Source organism: Pyrgilauda ruficollis, unplaced genomic scaffold, assembly GCF_017590135.1.
Source record: "Pyrgilauda ruficollis isolate IOZ18807 unplaced genomic scaffold, ASM1759013v1 scaffold2, whole genome shotgun sequence".
Classification (NCBI taxonomy): Eukaryota; Metazoa; Chordata; class Aves; order Passeriformes; family Passeridae; genus Pyrgilauda; species Pyrgilauda ruficollis.
Window position 1 is genome coordinate 15,229,285 of NW_024519206.1, and position 22,719 is coordinate 15,252,003.

Consider the following 22,719-nt stretch of genomic DNA (forward strand, 5'->3'; position numbering starts at 1 on the left):
TTTCTTAACCATTTCTTCTTTGCTTACCAAAATTTTGGCCTCTAAAAATTGTCTACTTTGAGCAACTTTAAGAGTTTTCTGTGTTTTGCAGTAAACTCTCTGAATTACAACTTTATATTAAAGTGGATTACTCTTATAAGTAAAAGTCTCTAGAATATGCTAAATACAAGTGCAAAATAGGATACTGCACTTCAATTTCTTAGCTTTTGTAGTTTGAGACTTTTAATGTACATTATTTCTGTAATATATTTTATTAGCTCAACTTCCAAGGCATTTGGGTGGTTGCTTTGTGATACACAGAACACAAACACAAAAATTTTAGGAGCTTAGTTGTAACTAATTGTTCATAGTATGTAGCCATTTCCACAAGCAATTTATAATAGTATGGAATGATTGTGGGTGCTTGTGAAGAACTGCAAACCTCCTCTTTCCTGAAATTATCAGAGATGAAGAGGCTTTCAGCAGCATTTGGTATCCTTCCTTCTTGTGCATCAGAATTTCCTTGTTGGTAAAGCTTTCACTGCCATTGCTATCACATCACCCTGGCTAGTGGTGAATTTCAATAACCAATTTGTGTGCACCCCTATCAACATGGAACATGCCATGTAACTCCTCTGGCACTTATCCATCCTTTCTAAGCTGTGTGTTTGCATAACTCTTTGGCATTCTTTGTCCAAGTGAATTCATAAGGCTTTATTAAAACAATTTTTTTCTTATAATTAAGAAGTTTCCAGGAGCTCTCAATAAAGCTCTAAACTTACTGAAGCTGTTAAGTCCTACAGTCCTCAAAAGGCTATGATTGGAGCTCAGACTTGGTGTGGCCATTTATGGACTTACAGACTTATCAGGTAACAACTTGTCTCCCCTTTTGTGATGACCAAAATTGAGAAATACATTTGTATGTTTCAATGTATGTATGGGTTTGCTTCTCCTGACTGCCTGTCTGGGACTAAGAATGCATTCTTTTCTCTTTCACTGCATCCCTACTTAAATGGTGTTAGGACAGGTCATGGAAAAAAATGCAAACTGAAACACAATTGCAGCACCACAGGTTACAACATAGGTAAGTCTTCTGTCAGGTTTCAAAGCTTTGGATTTATCTTAACTACCTCTGTTGTGGAGCACTTTGGCAGAAGTGAAAACCTGACCATGTTTTTCAGAATTTTTCAGGTATTGAAACAGGATTTTCTTTATTTCACTAGTAAGTACATGTACCATCAAACCCAACTAGCCAGAGAGGCTAAATGGAAAACTAAAAATAGAAATTAATTTTGTGACTCTGCTTATATTGATCTGGAAGATATGAGAATAATAATGAAAATTAAAAATTGCTGGTGTTAAAAATTGTATACTTTAAGGACAAGGCTGCTGCTTATATACTTTAAGGACAAGGCTGACATGAATTTGAAGATTATCAGGTAGTGAGAAACTGATAGTACTTTGAGGTCTTGAAGACTTCCAAAGTACTGTACAGGCAGTCTCTCAGTTCATGTGTTACTTCTGAAAACTGATCTGGCAGCTCTATATCAACTAGTTTGAGAAAGGCTTTTAGTACAAGGCAACTGGACAGATTCATGATCTCAGCAAAATACTGCTGCACTCTCCAGAGCCAAGGTGAGGTTACCATGGCTTTTTATTGTGCTAGAAACCCTGTGTATCAGCATTTTCTGAGGTTCTGAGGGGTTTTTGTGTTTCATTATCTATTGTAAAGAAAGATCATTTTTTTCTCTTTTGTAACCTCTCTGTGCTGCTTGTGCTAAAAAGTGGGAATCAAAGTCTTCTAACCATCTGGAGAAAGAGAGAATCATAAATAAACAGGAATAGCAAAAAATACAAATAGCATTACTGTAAAATAGCAAGAACCCAACAGGCTTCGTCTGCACAGTGACTTTGTAGATTAGGGAGTGTATTCCCGCTTCATTTCTCTAGGGTCATTTAATCCTGAAAGAACATGGGGCAGTTTTGCCATTACTGCTACAGTAAGTGAAATGGCTGTACTACGGAGAGTTATCTGGCAGTATTTAAAGAGCCATGGTACCAGTCTGAGCAGATTACTCATCTGAAGGTGGAATGCCACTTCTTTATTACTATTGTTTCATATTTATTTATTGGAATTTACACAATAGACCTTCTGGGCTAGGATATGTATTAATTCTCTCTTTGGCTGGCAGAAAAAGAAATTTTCAGGAATTTTCCGGGGAAGAATGTTGAAAGGATGTTATAGGATGTACTAACAATCACAGAAAAATGCCTATTCCTTAAATAAATGAAATAGCATAACCATGCAGATGATGTCTGAGGCCACACAACTGGTGGAGAATTATCCATGTCCCAGTCTCAGTCTCCAGTGAGCACCTCCAGAGGCATTTCCTATCTACCAAGGGTGTTTCTTCTCCTTGCAGCAAAGTAAGCCCGTGCTTTACCCTGTGATATTGTTACTCATAGAACTGTGAGCTGAGATGCCTGGGACCTTTCTCAGGTGCTGGAGCCGAAATGTGTCTGAGGCTGCCGGGGGCGGAGGAGGCTCCGTAGCCCCGGGGGGCCGCCGGTCCCTGCGCTGCCCCGCCCCACCCGGCTCCGCTACAGGTGGATAAAGGTGGCTCTTCCCCAGCTCCCTGCTCTCCTCCAGCCCGTCCTTCCTCACGGCGGCTCTCCACAGGCCCCCCTCCCCCTCGCCTAGGGAGGGGTGCGGGGAGGGGGCGCGGGCTCTGCCGGCCGGGGGCGCGGCTCCGCGGCTGACGAGTGGGGGGCTCCCGGGGCTGACGAGCGGGGGGCTCCCGGCGCCGGAGGCGGCGCGGAGGCATCCCCGTCCTCCTCCTCCCTATCCCTCCGCCTCCTCCCTCCCCACCTTCCCCCGGGCGCCCTCTGCACTTTCTTCTCGAGCCACCCTCGTAGACAAACTTTGATGGGGAACCTCGCACCGCGCTGGAAAAATGCCGGTTATGAAGGGATTACTGGCACCCCAGAACACCTTCCTCGACACCATCGCCACCCGGTTTGACGGCACACGTGAGTGCGGGCTGGGGCTCCGGACTCCCGGAGCAGGGGATGCACGGGGGACATTGCGCGTACGGTGGGAGCTTCCTCTTCCCTCCGCCCCCCGGGGTTTCCCCGGTGCCAGAAGCCGGCAGTGAGGAAGGCGAGGCGAGGGAGCTCCCAGCGTCTCTCTCTTGCCTGGCTTCTCCACAGCTTTGCAGGCGAGGAGGGCGCCAGGTCCCCTGCTCCTCGATCCCCTGCGCGGGGGCTCCGAGGGGCTGGAGCCCGGCTCCCCGCAGGAAAGTTGCGCGCTGGACTGGGGCTTCCCCCGCTGCCCGGGCAGCCGAGAGACCTCCGGGGAAAGGCACGCTCATAGCTCAGGACTTTGGTAGAAGGTTTGGGGAATTTATTTTGTTTAGTACCCCCAGCCTTGAGGGGGTTCAAAATCTTCCCAAAAGCTGAATCCCTGTGAATGGGGCTCAGCAGCGACAGCAGCTGTTGCAGGGCGCTGGTGGAGGCAGGCAGGGACCGAGGGCCCCTCGGCGGTGACGCTGGCAGCGTGGTGCCGGCTGCAGGACCACGGACAGGTCCGGCCCGGGCGGGTCCCGGCCCGGGCTCGGCTCCGCTCCCCCCGCGCCGGGCAGCTCCAGGCCAGGCGCTGCCTTCCCCGGCACGGCTGGCGCGCTCCCCCTCCGGCCGTGCGGCAGGACCCGCCTGTATCTGGACTTTTGTTTCTTCCTTAGCGCATAATAAAAGGAGCAGGGAGATAGCGGATTTGGGCCAAAATGGGCTGTCTTCCTTTTAATTCCCTTTTAAGAAATCTAGACATCGACAGTGGAGAATAAGCAAAGTCAGATTTGAGTTGCTGTTAGCTGTTTCTTGACTGAAAACATTGCTATCTAATTGGTTTGATATCTTCTTGATTATTGGCATTCCCTCTATGGTTCAATTACTGCGTGATTAAGACAGCTGAACTGTGATTACTGAATCAGCAAGTTGTAAAACGTCAGGAAAATGATGCAGTCACAGAGATCAATTGCAGAGCAGCACAGAACTGCATTATAACTGCTCTGCTAGTCTGAGGATACACAGATAATTATGATCCAGGGTTGTGTGTAACTGATACTTCACTATAAAGCAATCTCTCGTAAGACTACTTAGATGTACCTTTAAATTCCTTTGACTGCAGAACTCAAAGTCCTTTCCCCCCATCCTCCAACCTTTTATTTCTACAAAGTGTATGGGTATTATTTACTGTGTATTGAAGCATGTGGCTCTTATTAGAGTTTTGTTGCTGATACTGCCATTTGCCAGAAAAGCAGTGCTTCCCTTCTTTGTGCTCAGGACCCTCCCCCTCACAATGGTTTCCTTTTAAAGGATGGAGCACACAGCCCGTGAGCTTACACACAAACACTTCACATATTCTATACTGTTCTTCAAAGATTCAATTTAACAAGCAACATTAGTGATGACATCCAGATCTCTTGTTAAATAAAATACCAGAAAAATGTCTAATCCCCATCTTCTCAGTGCCACAAACAGGCGAGTGAGGTAGAAAGATCATTTCTTAGATGGATTCTACACCCATATTGAGCTACTTTTTTCAGCCAATGATTTTACTGACTTTCACAAAGTGAAGGACTGACCTTTTCTTAAACAAAAAACAGACCCCAACATCTTACATTGAAATTGAATGCTAACAGCTCATCTACTTTTTCCTGGCATATAATTGAAAAAGAATGTAATTAGGTGTTTGAGTTAACCAGAAAGTACAGCACATTATCTATTTATTAGAGTCATTGAAATATTTCTTTTTAGTTAGCTTTCCAGAATCTGGCTTAAATATTAAACAGGTGTATTCTAGAAGTTGTCATTGTACAATTACTGGCATGTGAAATATTCCAGGATGTTCACATGGAAAGATGTTTTATGTACTATGTGGTTTTACACCTAGAAAAACTTTGCAGGAAGATACTATTCCATGGAAAACTTCTGGCATGTCTCTTAAAATACAGAATAATGTAACATCTCCTTTAGAGTGTTAAAGTGGTGAATCAACTTCACGTCATCTGAAACAAAGTTTCAGAAATAGAAATTATTTCAGTTCAGAAGCAGCTCATCTGCTTTGTTGCTTTGGAAATGCTAAATTTAAGTATAAAACTAATACTTCTTTAACTGGCCAAAAAATATTCAAATAAAGAAGCAAAATTTTTCAAAATATGTGTGCATATCTGAGCATCAAGTAGAAAAATTAAAACCAATTTATTTTTCATTAAATTTAAATTGCCTGTGTGGCTGGTATTCCTGAGCTTGCTCAGGTGGCTAAAGCTAGAAGTAGTACTCATGGCTAATCCTTACAGGAATCAGTCCCATGCCTTACTAGTTTTACAGGTGATACAGCCTATGGAAAGAGTAGGATTGATACATGGCACTGAACCTGAGGTTATGTTTCACAAACTTTAACCTCCCACATGCTGATATTTAAATATTAAAATACTGTCTCATGTCCAATTCCCCTTTTTTTTCCCCCCCTGTTGTTTTAATACAGTCTGTAGTTAACAGACGTCTTTTCAGTTTAAGCCTCTGGGAAGGATATATTATGTTGTCATCAGTGATAGACTAATCCACCAATGCATCTTTAATCCAAAAGAGGGATAATTCTAATTCCAGGCAAAAGTGCAAGAAGGGATTCCAGATAATATTAGAAAATATGCTTTGCTTTGCACGGAATTTTCAAAATTTCATTGACAGAACTTTTTAAACTATACTTTTGCAGTGACTTATGTTTAATTAGCAGTTATAAATTGCATTGTGAAATACTGCATATCTCAAAAATATATAAAAACAAGTTCTTGGCAGGTGCTTCAGCTGCTCAGAATTTTCCCAGTAGATTTTTTTTTCAGTATGTTAGACATCAGTATTCTTTACATATAAAACCAATAATATGTGCTAAAGAAAGCAATTAGATTAATTTTGATGTTACTATTAGCTGTGCAGGAGATTGCAGAAGTCTCCTACAAATTTCCCATTACCTGTTTTGCACATGTGGAAGAGCAGCACTAAAGGTTTGCTTCTCTGGATTTCCATGGCAGAGCTCTTGGCTCTGCCTATGTGTTTCTATACTGACACCTTCTTCCTACTCAAAAATATCTTTTGTGTTTCTGACAATTTAAGTTAATGGTTTCTCACAATGTTTCCCTCTCCATCCAAAATGTAAACACCAAGTCATCCAAAGACTTTTTGCCCTCTCTGTTAACAATGTGTTTATTGCCTATGTGGAAAGCAAACATAAACATTTCAAATGAGTGGTGTGTGGCTTAAGGGTTGTGGTTGGTTTAGTCTTGTTTTGCTTTTTATATTTTTGAGACAAAATAACATTTTCAAGTGTGAAAATATTTCAAATATAAACCTATTATTAACCCCACCACCAAATATTATGAAACTGAATGTCTGAAGTGAGTCATTTCACTTCAAGCTTTTGAATGGAAAATTTGCATATTGTTGCTTCTTAACCCTATTTAGATTAGGCAAAGCATTCAGAAATAGTTGCATGGTAGGAAATTATGTTCTATTGTTTTCATATATATATATGTATACATATGGACATAAATATTCTGCATGCACTATTTATTTATTTAAATTGATTAAATACACACCAAGGAGGTGGTTTCTGAAAAATTCTGAGACTTTTTTAGGAAGTAAAGTTAACAGAGATTCAGCAAATAGCCTTATTAATTTGTATTTTAAAAAGAACAACAATTTTGTGTATGGTTATACTATGAAACGACAGCTGAAGTTCTATGATTGTCTGTCGTATGTGATCAGATTCCAAATTAAGTGTGTACTTCACATTCTTACTGACAATTTTACACTACCCATCTAACCTGAAGATCAAGCTGAGTAAATTCCTTCTTGCTCTGTGTCAATGGTTATAATTTGTTAATTCACTATTTACTGAACATCTTCTACATTCAAATATATTTTCCAATTAAAATCGTGCTCAGGTACTCACAGAAGGATCTTTGCACCTAAACAGCAATTTTCATAACTCTCTGGTTTTTTTTTCCTTCCTGATAAAATGGAATCAGTTTTATGATAGTTTTAGTTACCCTTGAGATATGATTGAAAAGCACCTGATGAGAACATACAGATTTAAGCATACCAAAAGTGATGTCAGCATACTTCTGCTGGCACTGTGGGTAGAACCAGGTTGTCTCTTTTGCATCACTGTCAGTTGGTACGGAGCTGAAAGCCTTTGTACGCGGTGATCTTTCCAGATTGCAGGGTCAGATTCCTCCCCCACTCTTTCCCAGCTACCCCCAGCACTTGCTTTTCTGTCTCACAAACAAACTGGTGATGTCTGCTAAGTTGAACCAATGAACTAACACTTTCTGCAACTTTGTTGTCAAATTCTGTCTCATTCAGGGTGAATCCTATCCTCTCTACACCAGTCAATGTGCTGCTTAATAGTATCACAGAAACTTCAAAGGCAGAAAAGTGCTTCTTGGCTGCCTGGGGTGTTCTCCCTCAAACAGGCTCAAGGAATTGCAGCAGTGTCAGATGTAGAGAAGCAACAACTGAGTTTCCGGGGGAGGAAGCTTTTGATCAGACTCCAGGATCAGAATGGTCCACCTGACAAAGACAAAATATGCTCCAATTACAGACTGGGTGCAGAGTGGCTGGAAAGCTGCCCAGCAGAAAAGTCCCTTGGGGTGCTGGGTGACAGATGGCTGAACATGAGCCAGTGTGTGCCCAGGTGGCAAGAAGGCCACTGGCATCCTGGCCTGCATTAGGAATTGTGGGGCCAGTAGGACCAGGACAGTGATCATAGACCATAGATGGCACTGGTGAGACTGCACCTTAAATACAGTTCTGGACCCCTCAATTCGGGAAGGTGCTGGAGTGGGTACAGAGCAGGACAATGAAGCTGGTGAAGGGTCTGGAGAGAATGTCCTATGAGGAGTAGCTGAGGGAGCTGGGGTTGTTTAGCCTGGAGAAAAGGAGGCTCAGGGGAGACTTTATCACTCTCTACAGCTGCCTGAAAGGAGGCTGCAGCCAGGTGGGGATTGGTCCCTTCTTCCAGGCAACCAGTGACAGGACGAGAGGACACAGTCTCAAGCTGTCCTAGGGGAGGCATAGATTGGACTTTAGAAAGAAATTCCTCACTGTCCCTGGAGGTGTGTAAGAAAAGGCTGGCACTTGGTGTAAACATGGTGGTGTCCAGTCATGGGTTAGACTTGATGATCTCAGAGGTCTCTTCCAACTGAGTTGATTCTGCGATTCTGTAAAATCCTGTGACCAAGGAAGGGTGATTCAAACTGTGATAAGCACTGATCAAAGTCAAAGAGACTTCAAAGCAGTGACAGTGGAAAATCTGGTGGTCTTTCAAACTGTCCTTCTGAAGGAATGAAAGCAGGGAAGCTGGTCAAATTCTTTGTCATAGAGATGGGTTGAATTGGCCAGAAGGAAATTTCTAAAGATACTTCTATTGTTGCTCCTATGTTAATGCAGAATTGTTTAGTGCTTTTTCTCATGTCCTTCAACAAGTAAATAATAGGGTGTTGTGAATCAATAATTTGTCAATGGAAAAATATACAGTCAACACTGGAAAGAATATTGCTTGTTCTCAGCTCAGAGCCCCAAAAAAGCAGACCTTGCCTCTCTCTGCTTTTCTCTGTAAGATGTGACCAGTACTGCACCTCGCTGTAGTTCTGTTACTAAAAAGGGCAAATATGATTTTAATATAAACCAGGGATTGGATCTTGGAACTTGTTTTGTATTGTTGCTCTTTGCTGGAAGTAACCAAGTCCCTAGATTAGGCAGCTAACTGGAAAATCTTTTCCTCTTCAATTGGCACATGTTTTGGGGGTGTAGAACTTCATAATTTAAGGTCAGTTTATCTGGTTTTCTTCACTTTCAGCAGATAGAGTAACTTCTGATTCTAACTTGAGCTAAAATTGGACCTGAAAGATGGAATTGGAAGGATTTCAAGGCATCTTAAGATCATATTTTGCTTAATTTTTCAGTTCTAGTCCTAAGGGCCTGATTCAAGCAAACAAAAATGTATTCAGGCATTATTTTTAATGTGCAATCACTTTAAACCATGAAAAATGGTCATTACTGTATGTTTTATTCAGAGTCCATGTTACTGCTAGAAAAAAAAACTTATGTATTCAAATTCTTGGGTGATGTTCTCTTATTTTTTGCTAGACAGAAATAAGACAGGATGACAATTCTGTAGTTCATCCATTCAAAGGCTGTATAATTCAGTAATCACACTAATCTTAGATTAGTATTAATATAAAGTTGGACTTATAGCACACATCATTACTTCAGAAATAAACCCTGTATTTGAATTCAAGGCAAGCATTTGAGATTTAAAAGTGAAAATATTCATTACATAAGGGATATTTTTTTTCCTGACTAACAAAAGAATATTATCTTTTATATTCTTTTTGGGTAGAAACCTGATACACAGTGCAGTGATCAAATCAAAACTGTATATTTGAAGATACCTATATTTGAATGAACGTGTACTTTGTGTGAATGGAAGAAATTTTTTAGTGTTTCTAAACCATAGATGATTACCTGGATTCCCACTGGAGAGTTTCTGTAAATGTCCCTTTATTCCCTTCCCAGACATACAATACTTTTTTCTCTGTCTACGCATTTCAATGAGTAAATAGGTTTATCCTGAAAACAGCCTTCTCTTATTGTTATCATTACATTCAACTTCTATTTTATAATTTTTTATTTTACTTGTGCAGGTAGCAATTTTCTATGCATTCCCAGTCTTTTTGGATGTAAAGGAAAGATGTTCAGAGTATTTTCCAGGGCAATAAAGAGCAGAAATGTGACAAAAACACTGCCTCAAGCAGATATAGGAGTGTAAACAAATAGATGTACATGAATATATTAAAACAAATCAGGCAAGATATGGGTTTACAGAGCATTCACTGCTCCTAGTACTAGTCTGAGGAAATGAATTTTTGAAAGAAAAGCAAGGTACATATATTACTCATGCTGTAGCCTGGAAAAGGTTAACAAAGGCAGTTTCTACAGCAGTTTTGCATTATCACAAGTAAGCTCATCTTACCTTGTGTTAAAGTGATTAAAAGAAAAAAGCAGGTAAGGAACAACCTGCTCACAGAGTAATTTTGTTTCTTGCCCACTCAATCTAAAAATAAATAAATAAGAAACAAGGAAAAAAAGAAAAGGTGGCAAGGGAAGGGGGTGGGGGAAGGAGAGGCACAGCAAGAAAAAGAAACAAACACAATATTCTCAAATCTCAGAGAGGAGAGAGATTTCCTTAACAGTAAAAAAAATAAAAAAGTCTTCTTTTGGACTTTATCTTGCCAAGAGCTTCTGGCTCCTTCTGTTTTCTGGGACTGATAGTAGTATTCAAAGACTTTAGAACAGGTGTTGTTCTTAAAATACAAGCACATTCAACGTTGAACTTGACATTAAATATCGTCTGAGCATCCCTAAAGCTTAATGCTGGCTGTCAATCATTTCAGGGACAGCTGAAGACAATTGTGTTATGGAAAAATATGTTGTCTTCCCTGTTGATCTTTTGAAGAGAAAACAGCTTCCAGTGTGCCAGCACTCAATTCACTTTCTCCATAGGCCTTATTTCTGATGACTAGGAGTCTAGGATTATTTTGCTTTTTTCCTCTTTTTTAAACTTATAGAAATAAAGAAAGATTCATTCTGACCTGAATAGACCTGAAATTCATTGTTACAGCTTTTTTTGGTGGCCTTTTCTTTTTGCCTTCCATCTCACTCAATAGCTAGTTATGATATGTGACTAGGCTTCCTATTCCAAAGGTATGAAAGAGAATTCTGAGCTGGTCCTTTTGTCATTTATTTGATGTTTAGAATGAGAAAATTGTCCTTGGACAAATAGCTTGATTTTTTTTTCCCCCCTAAATGTCAGATAACTCCTGGACAAGTGATGTGTGTTTTTTGCAAAAGCTCTGCCTTTTCTCACGTTTTAGTTAGGAATTCCTCACAATTTAGTTTAGGAATTTACAGTGATATGAAAAACAATAGAGAAACTATATTGTTTCAGAGGAAAATATTTTTGCAGAAAAAACAGTCTTCTTTGTGGAAGATCAAAAGGACTCTTTGGAGAGTAAAAAGCCTTCAAAAGTCAATAATAATCACAGTGTATCAGTGATAAGCTGTTTTCTCTACTTTTTTTGGTGTTTTTTAATGGTTGAAATCAAAATATATGGTATTTTAATCCATATATTTCTTTTTACTGTATGAATTATGTTTGTGAGATGATAAAACATTCACTGCATTTATTAAACTGGATTATTTCTTATTGTGTTGAAAGATCTTGAGATTTGGAATTTGGACTTACTATTTTATTTTTTTCTCTTCCAGAAGAGTGGGAACAGAAATGCATCTTATAAAACCTGTGGTTATAGAATTATATGTTAGTGATTTAAATAATTAAAAGTTCAATGTAGAAAAGAATAGTCAATAAATATTAATGAATGGTTTTGAGCTACACATTTGCCAAGATTAAGGAAAATTAACGTGATCATTGATTTATAGAGGAATATATATAGCTGTAAGTTGTGTCTGCTTCAGTGCTGTAATAATTGGGTGACAGCACGGGAGGAGAAAGGTGAGAGAATAGTGTGGTTATGCACTATATTTTGGGGGCCTCTCAAGGTCTTACTGTAAATTAGTGTTTGGGGTTTTAATGGCCCTCTTTGAAGCAGAACTATGACTAAGTTATCATTTTAATCATGCTCAAGAGTTGCTTATGCGCTGGAAACAGAAACCAGGATGCATCAGAAATCCTGACTGCCCTCTTTGTATGTTTACTGGAATATTTACTCAAAGCTGTTGGTTTGTTTGGAGTTTTTTTAGCTGATGTGTATGAGATGTTTAGACTTCACCAGGAGAGTGACTTTGCTGCCTTGCGGAGCACGCACATGAGAGTGGTTAGAGCAAGGCACAGTCCATAGATCTGTTGCCAGCAGCTTCCTGTCTGGAATTAGGCAGGTGATGCTCTTCCATTGTACTGCACTGAGCACTCTTACTAAGGAAAGGGGTGGGAGGCTTGGCTACCCACATCAGTCATGTAAACACACTGCAGTGCAGTGTGGGACCAAGAACAAGATTCATCCTTTACACACTTACAGGTTAAAGGCTATTTCCAGATTTTCTTCCAGTAGGGTGGAGGTTTGCATACAAGTATTTTCAATTTCCTGTGAAAGCTTGTCGTTTTCCCCTCTGAATCAGTGATTTTTTTTTTCAAATTCATTAGCAATTACAGTTAATTATTAATTAACCAATATTTGTACCTTTAGAGAGTAGCCATAAGTGATGTCTGAATTTTGAAAAAGCACTCTCTTATCCTTTAACATGTATTAGAACCCTTAAAAAACCCAAATTATAAGCAACCTTAAATACAGAATTGATTATTATTTTTTTTAAGTTTACTTATGGAATGAACTGCAGTGGTGATTGATTTTTAGAGGTAAGGGATAGTCCTGGGTGGTAAAGTGCACAAGTGATGTTTGGCCAAGAAAGGAAAAAGGAGGGAGCAGCTGTGAAGAAGCAGAGATGGATTGACTGATGGGCTTGCTGAGTGAGCAGCAGGCATTGCTCTGGAATGAACCAAATGCTTGCCCACGCTGCTGATCGATCCCTGCAGCAGAGGCAGTGATCAACAGCAGTCAGGAGGGACAGGTGGAAATTGCTGCAGACATTTAAACACATCAGTCGTGATTCTTATAAAAATAAGACAGGCAGGTGTTGAACTGTGTTCGTACTGCTGCGAGCGGGATCCAGATGGGGATTTGGGATTTTTGGGTTCCAATTGCAACTCAGTGCTAATAATCAAATTAGATAGTGGGAGCAGTAACTCTTGGAGAAATGCAGAGACTTTGCTGCCTGCATCCAGTTGGAGCTATCTGAATTCCAGGTTTTCCCCCTGCTTTTGTTCTGATTAAATAAGACAGTTATGTATCAGAAATGTGCTTTGACACCAGCAGTATCTTCAGAAAAGCAATTATCTGTCTGGACATTTCAACACTTAGTATTTCAAATGAGCTTATAAATAGAGAAACATATAGGCTGGTGATAACCTGCTTTAATTACAGAAGAAATTATGCTTCAGATAGGATAAACGGTTCATTTATGAATTTTACTGCTGATATGTGTCTCCTGGGAATGATTGCTTGAACTGTCAGGGGAGCTACAGACCTTCTGTTTGTGTCTTTTGTGGTGAATTATTGTAATGCTGCTAATTTCTGCTGGGGTTTTTTTGTGGGTATGTTTTTTAAACATAAATAATCACAACCTGATATTGTATCAATCTCAAAAACCTGGAATATATCAAATTACTGAAGCAATAACTTTATATAAATAAGTATGATTACTCAAAGAAAAAGTTGGAAATAAAACCAGCCACTTTATGCATCAGTAAGTCAGATGTGACGTACAGGTAAATATTTCAACTGGCACTCACAAGTGATGAGCATGAGGAGTGTTTCTTCCAGGGAAGCAGCAGACTAAGTTCAGGGAAGTAAAATTTGTTTAATAAATAAATAATCTGGAATTATAGTAATTATTTTGCAGTTTAGCTTTATTCTTCATTTTAAAACAAGTTTCCCTTTTATGAGTTCAGTGTAGGCAAGGTCCTCTCACTTCCTCTCACAAGGAGGACAAAGGCCAGAAAGCCCAACAGTAGAAATACTGTGTGACCCACACCATGATGGATGGATCTTAATAAGCTGAGTTTTAGGAGCTGAGTGAAATAATTACAAGTAAAGCTAAGAGGTTAGAATTAATTGGGGGAATATTATTAGGTTTTTCCCCAGCCTGATATGGTTGATATGTCAGTTTATATGAACTGTCATTGAAAATAATGCTTCTAGGTGCTCTGTTAAAGGTTATGAGACATCTTCTGCCAACTTTACATATTCTGTTTTATGGTATGACTTTCTAAGAGAAGCAAGAATGAAGAAGGAAGGTTTTTACATTTATAGAATGAAGGCATTAGCTTCTAACATTTTTGATGCTCAAAAGTCTATAAAATTGATTGTATTTAATTAAGACGTACATAGCTATTTATTCAATGAACCATTTTTCTGAAGTGAAGTTAATGAGAAAGAATCCTTGTTACAGTGTTTCTCAGTTTGATAGTAGCTATTTTTCTAGCTACTAAATTTTGACATATTGCTGTGCTGAGAACAGTGATTTTATTTCATCTGTTTTAATGTTTAGAGTATTGTAGCAGTTTGCACAGCACTTGAATGTTTTGGTGTTCATTTATCATGGCTAATTCATGGCTTCCAGGCAGAATCTGTGAATGGCACAATAAACTAAATGTAATAACAGAATAGTTTGCTCTTGAAAGCAGGTTCTTCCTGATAGGGTTTTCAGGGCTTGGCAAACAAAGTTTGTGGCAGCAAAATAATGCAGTGAGCATTCTAATAGTTTGGCTGTACAAAAAAAATTGAATTCTTCCTTTTTGACAGACCAGTGTTTTCTTTGGCACGTAATATAATGCCATCTTGGGCCACATGATGCAGAGTATCTCAGGCTGGTGATGAAAATTTGGATATGCCGTTCAGCCAGGTTCAGTCCAACTGCAGGGCTTGCTGTTCTGCTGCAGAGAAGAATCAATACTTCTCTTGTTCTGGGAACCTCTTTTCCAGATAAGTCCTTTTGAATAACAAATCAAGTATCAGAGCTGGCATCTACATAAACAGTGTGGACTCCTGGCAGGAAAGGGTCTAAATTACAGCACTGTCTGATGGTCACAGGCCTGTGTGTTGGGATTATGAGGCAAGAGTCAAGAGCTGTTCTCTGTATTATCAAGAAAGTAAAATAGTCCCCAGCAATAAATCAAATTTTCTACAGAAATTTCATTTCTTTCTGGTAGCACTGCTGCTCCACTCTGAGGGACATGTTTGTACACTTGTTAAAACCTCAATAGCTCCTACATGAATTTTATACTTGCACTTAAAATCAAACGTGTGGTCTAATTACAGAAAAGAAACCAAAACATATTTCTGAAGGAAAAAATATCTTCAGTTTTTAATTAACTGACATTTTGGATAAATCCTGAAATTTTATCAAGTTTTAAGCTTTAGAAATAATTTTAAGTAAACTTTTATATTTTGTTACTCAAGAAATGTCATGATGACCAAAATAATTTCAAGATCTCTTGTTGCATCTAGGTATTTCTGTTGTTAAAATACAGTGCTAGAGAACATAAGGGCTACAGCAGAAGAGAAATAGAGAAGGAAAGAAAGGGAAGGCTCTATCTTATTTTCAGAAGCGTGAATTACTATGAGAGTTGCGGATGCAAGATTTTTCACCACTAAAAACCACCCTTGCACCTTATCTATTCTATTCTTGCCATGAAAGGGGCATGTTTCACACCCTTAATCCTTCCAGCATAGCTCCTTTATATGAATGGGTTGTTGCACATGAGAAGCATATTTCCATCCCTGTGTTTCCAAAATTACTCTTATAATATGGTATCTGGACAAGACCAGACTAGCTGGAAATGTTAAACTTGGCTGAAGCTATACTGATGACAAACAGGAAGGAACAAAGCATGGGACTAGATCATCTAGGCCACAGAAACTCATCTTGCATTAGAAACAGAAAATATCTCGCTTTTTCTAATCTTATAATGGTCTCAATCACAGACTTTGAAGAAATGAAGAGGATTTTTCATGACAGGAGATTTGTAACAGCCTACACTATGATGAAACAGCACGTCTATAAAGAGCAACTCTATCTTTACTTGCAATGCATATCTTTCAGAACATTAACGCTCAGTCAGCAAGACAAAAACTTTTCATATAAATGTGGTTTTAAATGTCCAGGAGGAAAAAAAAGTTCTTCTAAAAATGTACTCTATTTTCCAAAAAGTTGTTATAATGACACAACTTTCACGTAGCTTTCAGATCAAAATCAGAAAGCAAATTGCATAAATGTTTAAAAAGAAAAAAAGCCTAAAAATAAAAGAGGAATCCAAACAAACGTACATCGGTGAAAATGTGGCAATAATAAATTTATGTATTTTATCACATTGATATGTTTTTATTTCAGAACTTCAGGATTGCAATATTGTGTTCTATCACATTTTGGGAAGCATCAAAAACAGAGTGGCTTTTACTGGTATTAACTGCATTTTCTGAGGGACAGCTGAATTTATTTTCAACCTACTGAAAGTAAAAATAGAACTACTATGAATACTCTAAGGTGTCATGGTGTGTTTTCCTGCTTTCCAAACCATCAAGACCAGAACCTCCTCACACTTCAACCAAGTGCACTTAGCTGTTTCTTCAATGTAGTATCTTTCCCGATTCCTTCCATTCCAGCTGGATACCAGCGACCCAACCCGACTTTCTCCCAAGACAGTTCTTGACCCAGCTCAGATCAGTTGGAAAATTTCTTTTGCCAAGTGTAAGAGAGTTGTCCTTGAAGTGTGGGGACATTTAGTTGCTTCCTTGTTCACCAGGCTAACTGTAAAGTACTGGGAGGTTTTATTTCCATAGATAATACACAAGTTCCAAACTGTTTTGTGAGAACAGCACAAACCCAAGTTCTTCTCCATAACTGAAATATAAAATCAGTGATAAGAAATGAAAACCTTTAGACCATAGCCATGGACTGGTCACCTTTAGTATGCAGTGAAAGCGGTACCAATTTAAAGGGACATCTGGCAAATTTCTTTGGATAATCCTTTTCTCTTTGTTTTTAATTAATAGTTTTTGTTTCCTAATTTCACAAAGTGCTGAAATTCTAACATTTAATATTTGCTAAAGTATCAGAAAAAAAGAAAATCCCTTCAGCTCTTGCAAATATATGAAAGGGGTAAGAAATGATCCTGTGTGCCAAAGAATCCTTGTTTACCCTTGCAGTTGAGCTGCTATATGAATATTCTGTAATCCAGAACAGTCAAGCTGACACTGAAATTTTGTGAAATTGGGGCATGAGTAATTTTTCTCCTGGCTGTTTTATAAAACTTATTGTATCTCTTCTTCCCTGATAAATGTTGCAGATAATAGCCAGGGGATTTAGTGTTGAGAAGATAGGAGAAGAATCTGAGGTGTATGGCAAACACAATCACTTCAGTCGTGTTTGCTTTATTACAAAAAGCAGCAGTACATTAAAACTTCCTTGAGAGATTCAGCAAGCATGGGCAATCCATTGCAGTTCAAATATCACCCTTTAGAACACTCTGAAATAGACACCTAACTGATTCTGTATTGAACCTTTCCAATTTAAGGCTTTTTTGGCTTCAGTAACCTAAAATAAATGTGATGCATTAATTCTGAGTCTATTGCTGTGAGGGAGAAAATAAATCAGTCGAAATACTCAGAAGATAGTCATATATGCTATTTGTCCTTCTTGCTATTTTAGACAGGAGGTTTTTTTAGCACTGAATACCTCTGAAAGGTATGCTGAATGTGGCACTATTTTTCTTTGCTGAACTGGTCCAAGTTATTTGCAGAATGGAGTACAGGAAAGTGCTTTTCTTTCTTTTGTCTGCAGAGGGAATCTTGCATTCCTGATCTTTAGTGCTTCTTGGATGCACTTTAATTAGAGGTCTAAAATAGACTGTATAACTCCCCTTCATAACTGCATAAAAGTAAGAAGAATCTTGTAATAGCTCCTCTCAAATCTCTCATATCTGGAAATAGTGAAACCAATTATGTTTGAGAGTTGCCTTTTTCTGCTTTTATGGAAGGATCTTGCATAACACCCTGAGAAACACACCTCTTAAGAGAACTAAAGCAGAAAGTGAAAGAGTGATCAAAAGCAGAGCCACCTAGTTTCTTGTCTTGCATTTTTTTCCATGCAGATGGACTTGAACTAATTTCATCAATAGAAATTACTGCCTAAGTGGAATAAATTATTTGCCTGAAGCAATTTAGAAATAAATGACACTTAAATGAGTTTTCTAAAAACATTAATTTTTACACTGTTTCAGATAAATCATATATTAGCACACAAAATGAATCAGCTGGAGATAGTTTTGACACTTGAGAAAAGACCCAGATTTATAGCCATAAATTTAACCCATCTGGATATGAAGAATATTTTTTTAGATATGAGTGATATTGGTAGCAGTCTTAATATGAACATAATGTATTTTCTGATAATTAAACCATTATTTGAGTATATATTCAGTTATTTAATATCTTTGATATTGCTGAATACAGTTTTGGTTTTGCCTAAAAATGTACTGGAGGAGTATGAACTTAGCTGGTTTTATTATTAGAATCAAAACCTGGTTGCTGTTTGTTTGGGTTTTTTAAAATACTGAAATAATCACTAATGTAATTGCCAATGAATCACACATTGCACGATACTCCAAATCTTTCATGCAGTCTTTTGTGGTTTTCCCCATGAAAACAATTTCTTTCTAAATAAAAGCATTGTCTGGCATGCAGTGTCTGGACATCATGTACTTACTACATTCTCTATCGTTCCATGCAACGGTAAAGATTATATCAGAGTAGTTTCCATATAAACTGAACCATAGATTTATAACATTTTATGCCATTAAGTATTTCAAAATAGTTTTATCCACTGTTAGGATGAGTTATGAAGTTATGCATTTATAACACAAAAATCAGCAGAAGAGAAATACTTTTATATATTTCTTCAGAATCAATAATTATAAAATGCCAGAGCTTTATCATAAACAATGAAAAATAACTCTCCAGTTTGGTTGCTTTGGCCTGCATTCATATTTCCATGTGTAGAAATGGGGTAATAAGGAACAAGTCCCCCTGACAGATCTCAAAATACAGATGCAAATTTATTTTATACAAAAACATCCATATCTGATGAGTCAGCATGTTATATATAGCTTGCAATGCATTATTTTTTATAAGTGACTTCATTCTTGGAAATGTAATTTTCAGATAAGTCTAAGGAATGAAGTCAATTTTAAACTAAAATTTGAAACTTCTGGAGGACCAAATGTTTCAGTGTCTTTATTAGGAACACACTTACTAAATGGATTGCCAGACACAGGAAGGGGACAGGCGGGTCCAGATGGTGTTTTCACCATCTGAAAAGTGTCCTTCTCTCCATTGATTAGAGAAGTATAGAATAAATGCCTGAAATTTGACAAGACAAAAGGTCTTGTCAAAAAGACAAAAGGTCTTTTTTCACTGTCTTTAAATGGCCATAAAGGCCACAGTTATGAAGTTCAATCACTGAAGAATATTGATTATTTTAAATAAATTAATTTAAAATATATTTATATATATATGTATGTATATTACAGCAAGTTCTAATTGCTGCAGTGATTGAATTCAAAACCAGTTCAGAGATAAAATTTCTTTCTGACAAACCAAATTAGTATTGATATTTGAACTTAGATCTACTGGGCGTATTTATCACCAATAGTAGGTTGCATCTGCAGAGCAATGTATTGAAAGCTGCGTGCCAAATTAAAACCGGGAATGGTATTTTACAGGGTTGCTCTGACTTTAGGTCTGAATTTAATTCTGTTTTTAATGAAACTAAATTGCAAATTAAAATCCCCGTATAAGTCTTGGCTTTCAATGCAGAGGTAAATAGAGTAGATGTAGAAACAGATGAACGTGGGAAACTGCCCACTCTAGGTTAAAAGGAAGCATAGGTGGGTCAGGAGTGACTGGGTTGTTTTTTGCCACTTACCTCATGTTAGTTCATAATCCCATAAGCCTTTGGGAGATTACTGTGGAACAGAGCAGTCCTGTAACAATGCCTGTCATAGTCATAATCAGGGAAAAAACCTGTTTCCTGGTAAACAGAAGCAGCTCTGTGCACCCACCAAACTATAAGACTTTTCAGAGTAAGCCCTCACAGGCTGGAAATACTGGCTGCTTGCCACTGTATGCTCTCCTTCACTGCTCCTCAGGAACTTGCAAGCCCAGACTTGAAAAAGGAAAGAGGGCTGAAAATGCCACTCCACAGATCATATCGTTCACAGATAGAATATTTTCCATGGGAATGTTGTCCTCATCTCTTGATACTGCTTGCAGCGGTGCAAGATGTTTCATTGCATAATGGGAAAATACACAGGTTTATAGGAAATACTTGATGTCTGTGCTTTGTAACATTATTATTACTTTAACTCAAACTAACATACATCACTGCCTCTTGTTAAGGAGTTTGCATTAAAAATGAGGTGTGGTCTGAATAGCTCATAGCAGTGGGGTTGGAACTTTAAGGTCCTTTTGAACCCTAATCATTCTATGATTCTAAGAATAGGTCTCCTGTATATCCTTTCATTTAGACAAAACATGTGTGTGTGACCCCTGTATGGTATCTGTGGCGTGTTTCACATTTGCTGGACTCACTGCACTGCTAATTCTGTGCAATCTGTGGGACAGGTAGAGTGGGCATGGAGACCTGGTTCATTCCTGGTCTGGAATGACAGGAAGCATCACCGATAGTGTGCATGATGTCCTATAGCAACATCCAGATCCAGTGAGATTACAGTAATATGCACAGTAGACCGTTTTTCTGCAGTTTTTTGATTTTTGTGTTATAAATGCACATGTTGCATTCATTGGTGCTGTCCCTCAGCAAAGGCTTTGCCCACTATTTCTGGGTTTCCCATGGCCGTGCTTTCTATCTTCCTCCTTCAGAAGTAAGTCCATGGGAGTGTACTGCACAAAAATGTAGGAAATTATATTCTTTCCAAGTAGGAAGACTGAGTGTGGTATGAAGGCAAATCTGAGGGGAAATTAAGATATCTGATAGTTCTAGAGTTGAGTAGAAAGGTGGTATTTTGGATTATTTAAGTTATACCTTCATTCTGGCTCTTGAGGCAGTTACAAGGCTGAGTAAATAACAAAATTCCCTAAATCAATTTTCTTCCATTCTTGAAATGAGACTTCATGTACATTTAACTTGCAAGGGAGCTCTGAATAATATTTAATGCTTTTAAAACATCTTGAAGATGTGCAATGATCTGCAAATATTGGCTATCATTCCTTAATTACTAAGGAAGTATTCATTTTCCAAATCCATTAACACTGTTATTATTTTATCTTTGCTTACTGCTCTAAATGAATATCTTTTCCCAAAAAAAAGATATAAATTAAACTTAAAAAAGAAAATTATTTTTTACTCTTGTCCCACCTAAACCTCCTTTGGGGTGAGTGGCCAATTCCATGAAAGTCCCATGCCTGTTTGGCAGAGCCATAGGGTTGTCCTAAGTTCCAGCTGCTGCTGTGATATGTAGCCCACAGAACAATATTGACACTATAATATTGTTTAACTCCAGCTTAATCAAAACTTTGGGTTTCTCAGTTATGATGCTGGTTTTGTTTTGAGAAGATTTATGATATCTGTGCATTTTCATGTTCTCCAGGTATCATTGCCAAATTAATTGAAAGAGGAATATGTTGTAAAAAAAGGGTTTCTTTCCATGTTTCTTTCAAAGTTTATATATAATGTTGCTATTACTCCTTATTATTTTGTGCCTCAAATACTCTATTTTTGTTTTCTTACACATTTTTCTCAATTGGAGTTATCCATTCTTTATTAATGCAATGCACTTTTTTTGAAAATCACAATCACAAAAAGAAACAAATTATAAAGGATTCTTCTTTTATTTTATTTTCTTTTCTTTTTTTCTTCTAGGTACTTTGTCATTTTAAAGTTACAGTACTTACATTCTCTTCCTTTTTGTGTGTGAATGCTCCACTCCCACTTTCTAGGAGTTAGAGTGATGCATAGATGGGACAGATCAGAGAAATTAATAGTTGGAAGACCAGAGATTCTATTTACTAAAGACTTTTGAATCTTAAGACAAAAATGCATAAATACTGCTCTTTCAGGGATCTATTGTAGAGAAATCCTACTATCATGGGTCTATTAGAAAGCCCGTTCCTGGAATTTCCATTTTCTTCCTTTCCTTGACTTCTGGAAGTCTCTTGTTTTGGTTTGATTTTTGGTTTTGTTTTTTTTTTTTTTTTTTTTTTTTTTGGTTTTTTACACTTATTTCATAATATTCAGTGTATTTTTACATTCTTATAATGTCATTTTTGCTTTCCCATAGAGACTGGGTGTACATGGGCAGTGAAGAGCATGATCACAAATCTCTATGGCCCTCATCCTTTCCAGCTGCACAGCTGGCTCTCACTCCAGCTGTTGTTCAGTTATCACATCTACTACTCTTGTTTAGGAAGAATTTAATTGTTCACTGGCTGATGAAGAAGTATACTCAACCCTGCTGACTCCCAGCTTGTCATGGGCCAGGGCTTAGTCTCGTCTCCTTTTTTGTGCTCTATGAGTTTTTCCAGGCCCACTCTTTAACTGTTTGTGTATAAATCACTGGAATGGTGGCACATTATCTTAACATATTCTATAAGATTTCACCAAAAATAGACTTTGAAACATATAAAAGCAAGGTCTTCTGTAATCTAAGCAAGAAAAATATCTTCTGAATTGTAAAGTAAATAATTTTTTTCGTGGGGATAAATTCCAGAAGTTCATGCTTATTTCAATCTTAACATTTAAACCCTTGGAGGAAGGACAAGTATCTACAGCACACCACAGCTCAGCAATAGCTTACTGTTCAGACTGAAATATTTAAAAAACTCCTATGCCTATGTGCAGCCAAAAATATATATAATAAATGATGGATGGTGAACATTGGATTTTTATTTGAAAGACAATAGGAGAAAATATGGTGTTTCTTTTTTTAAACAACATTTTAAGTCTTGTTTGCCATCCATTTTTAAT

General features: G+C 38.0%; 1 protein-coding gene across 1 annotated transcript in view; it reads left to right on the plus strand.

The window, feature by feature from the left end:
* The first annotated feature begins 2,933 nt into the window (after positions 1 to 2,933).
* The window catches only part of KCNH8 (potassium voltage-gated channel subfamily H member 8), a 177,337-nt gene continuing 157,551 nt past the window's right edge, over positions 2,934 to 22,719 (plus strand). The window contains exon 1 of the mRNA XM_041466515.1: positions 2,934 to 3,009. Within this exon, the coding sequence (XP_041322449.1) occupies positions 2,934 to 3,009 (76 nt within the window). The remainder of the gene's footprint in view (positions 3,010 to 22,719) is intronic.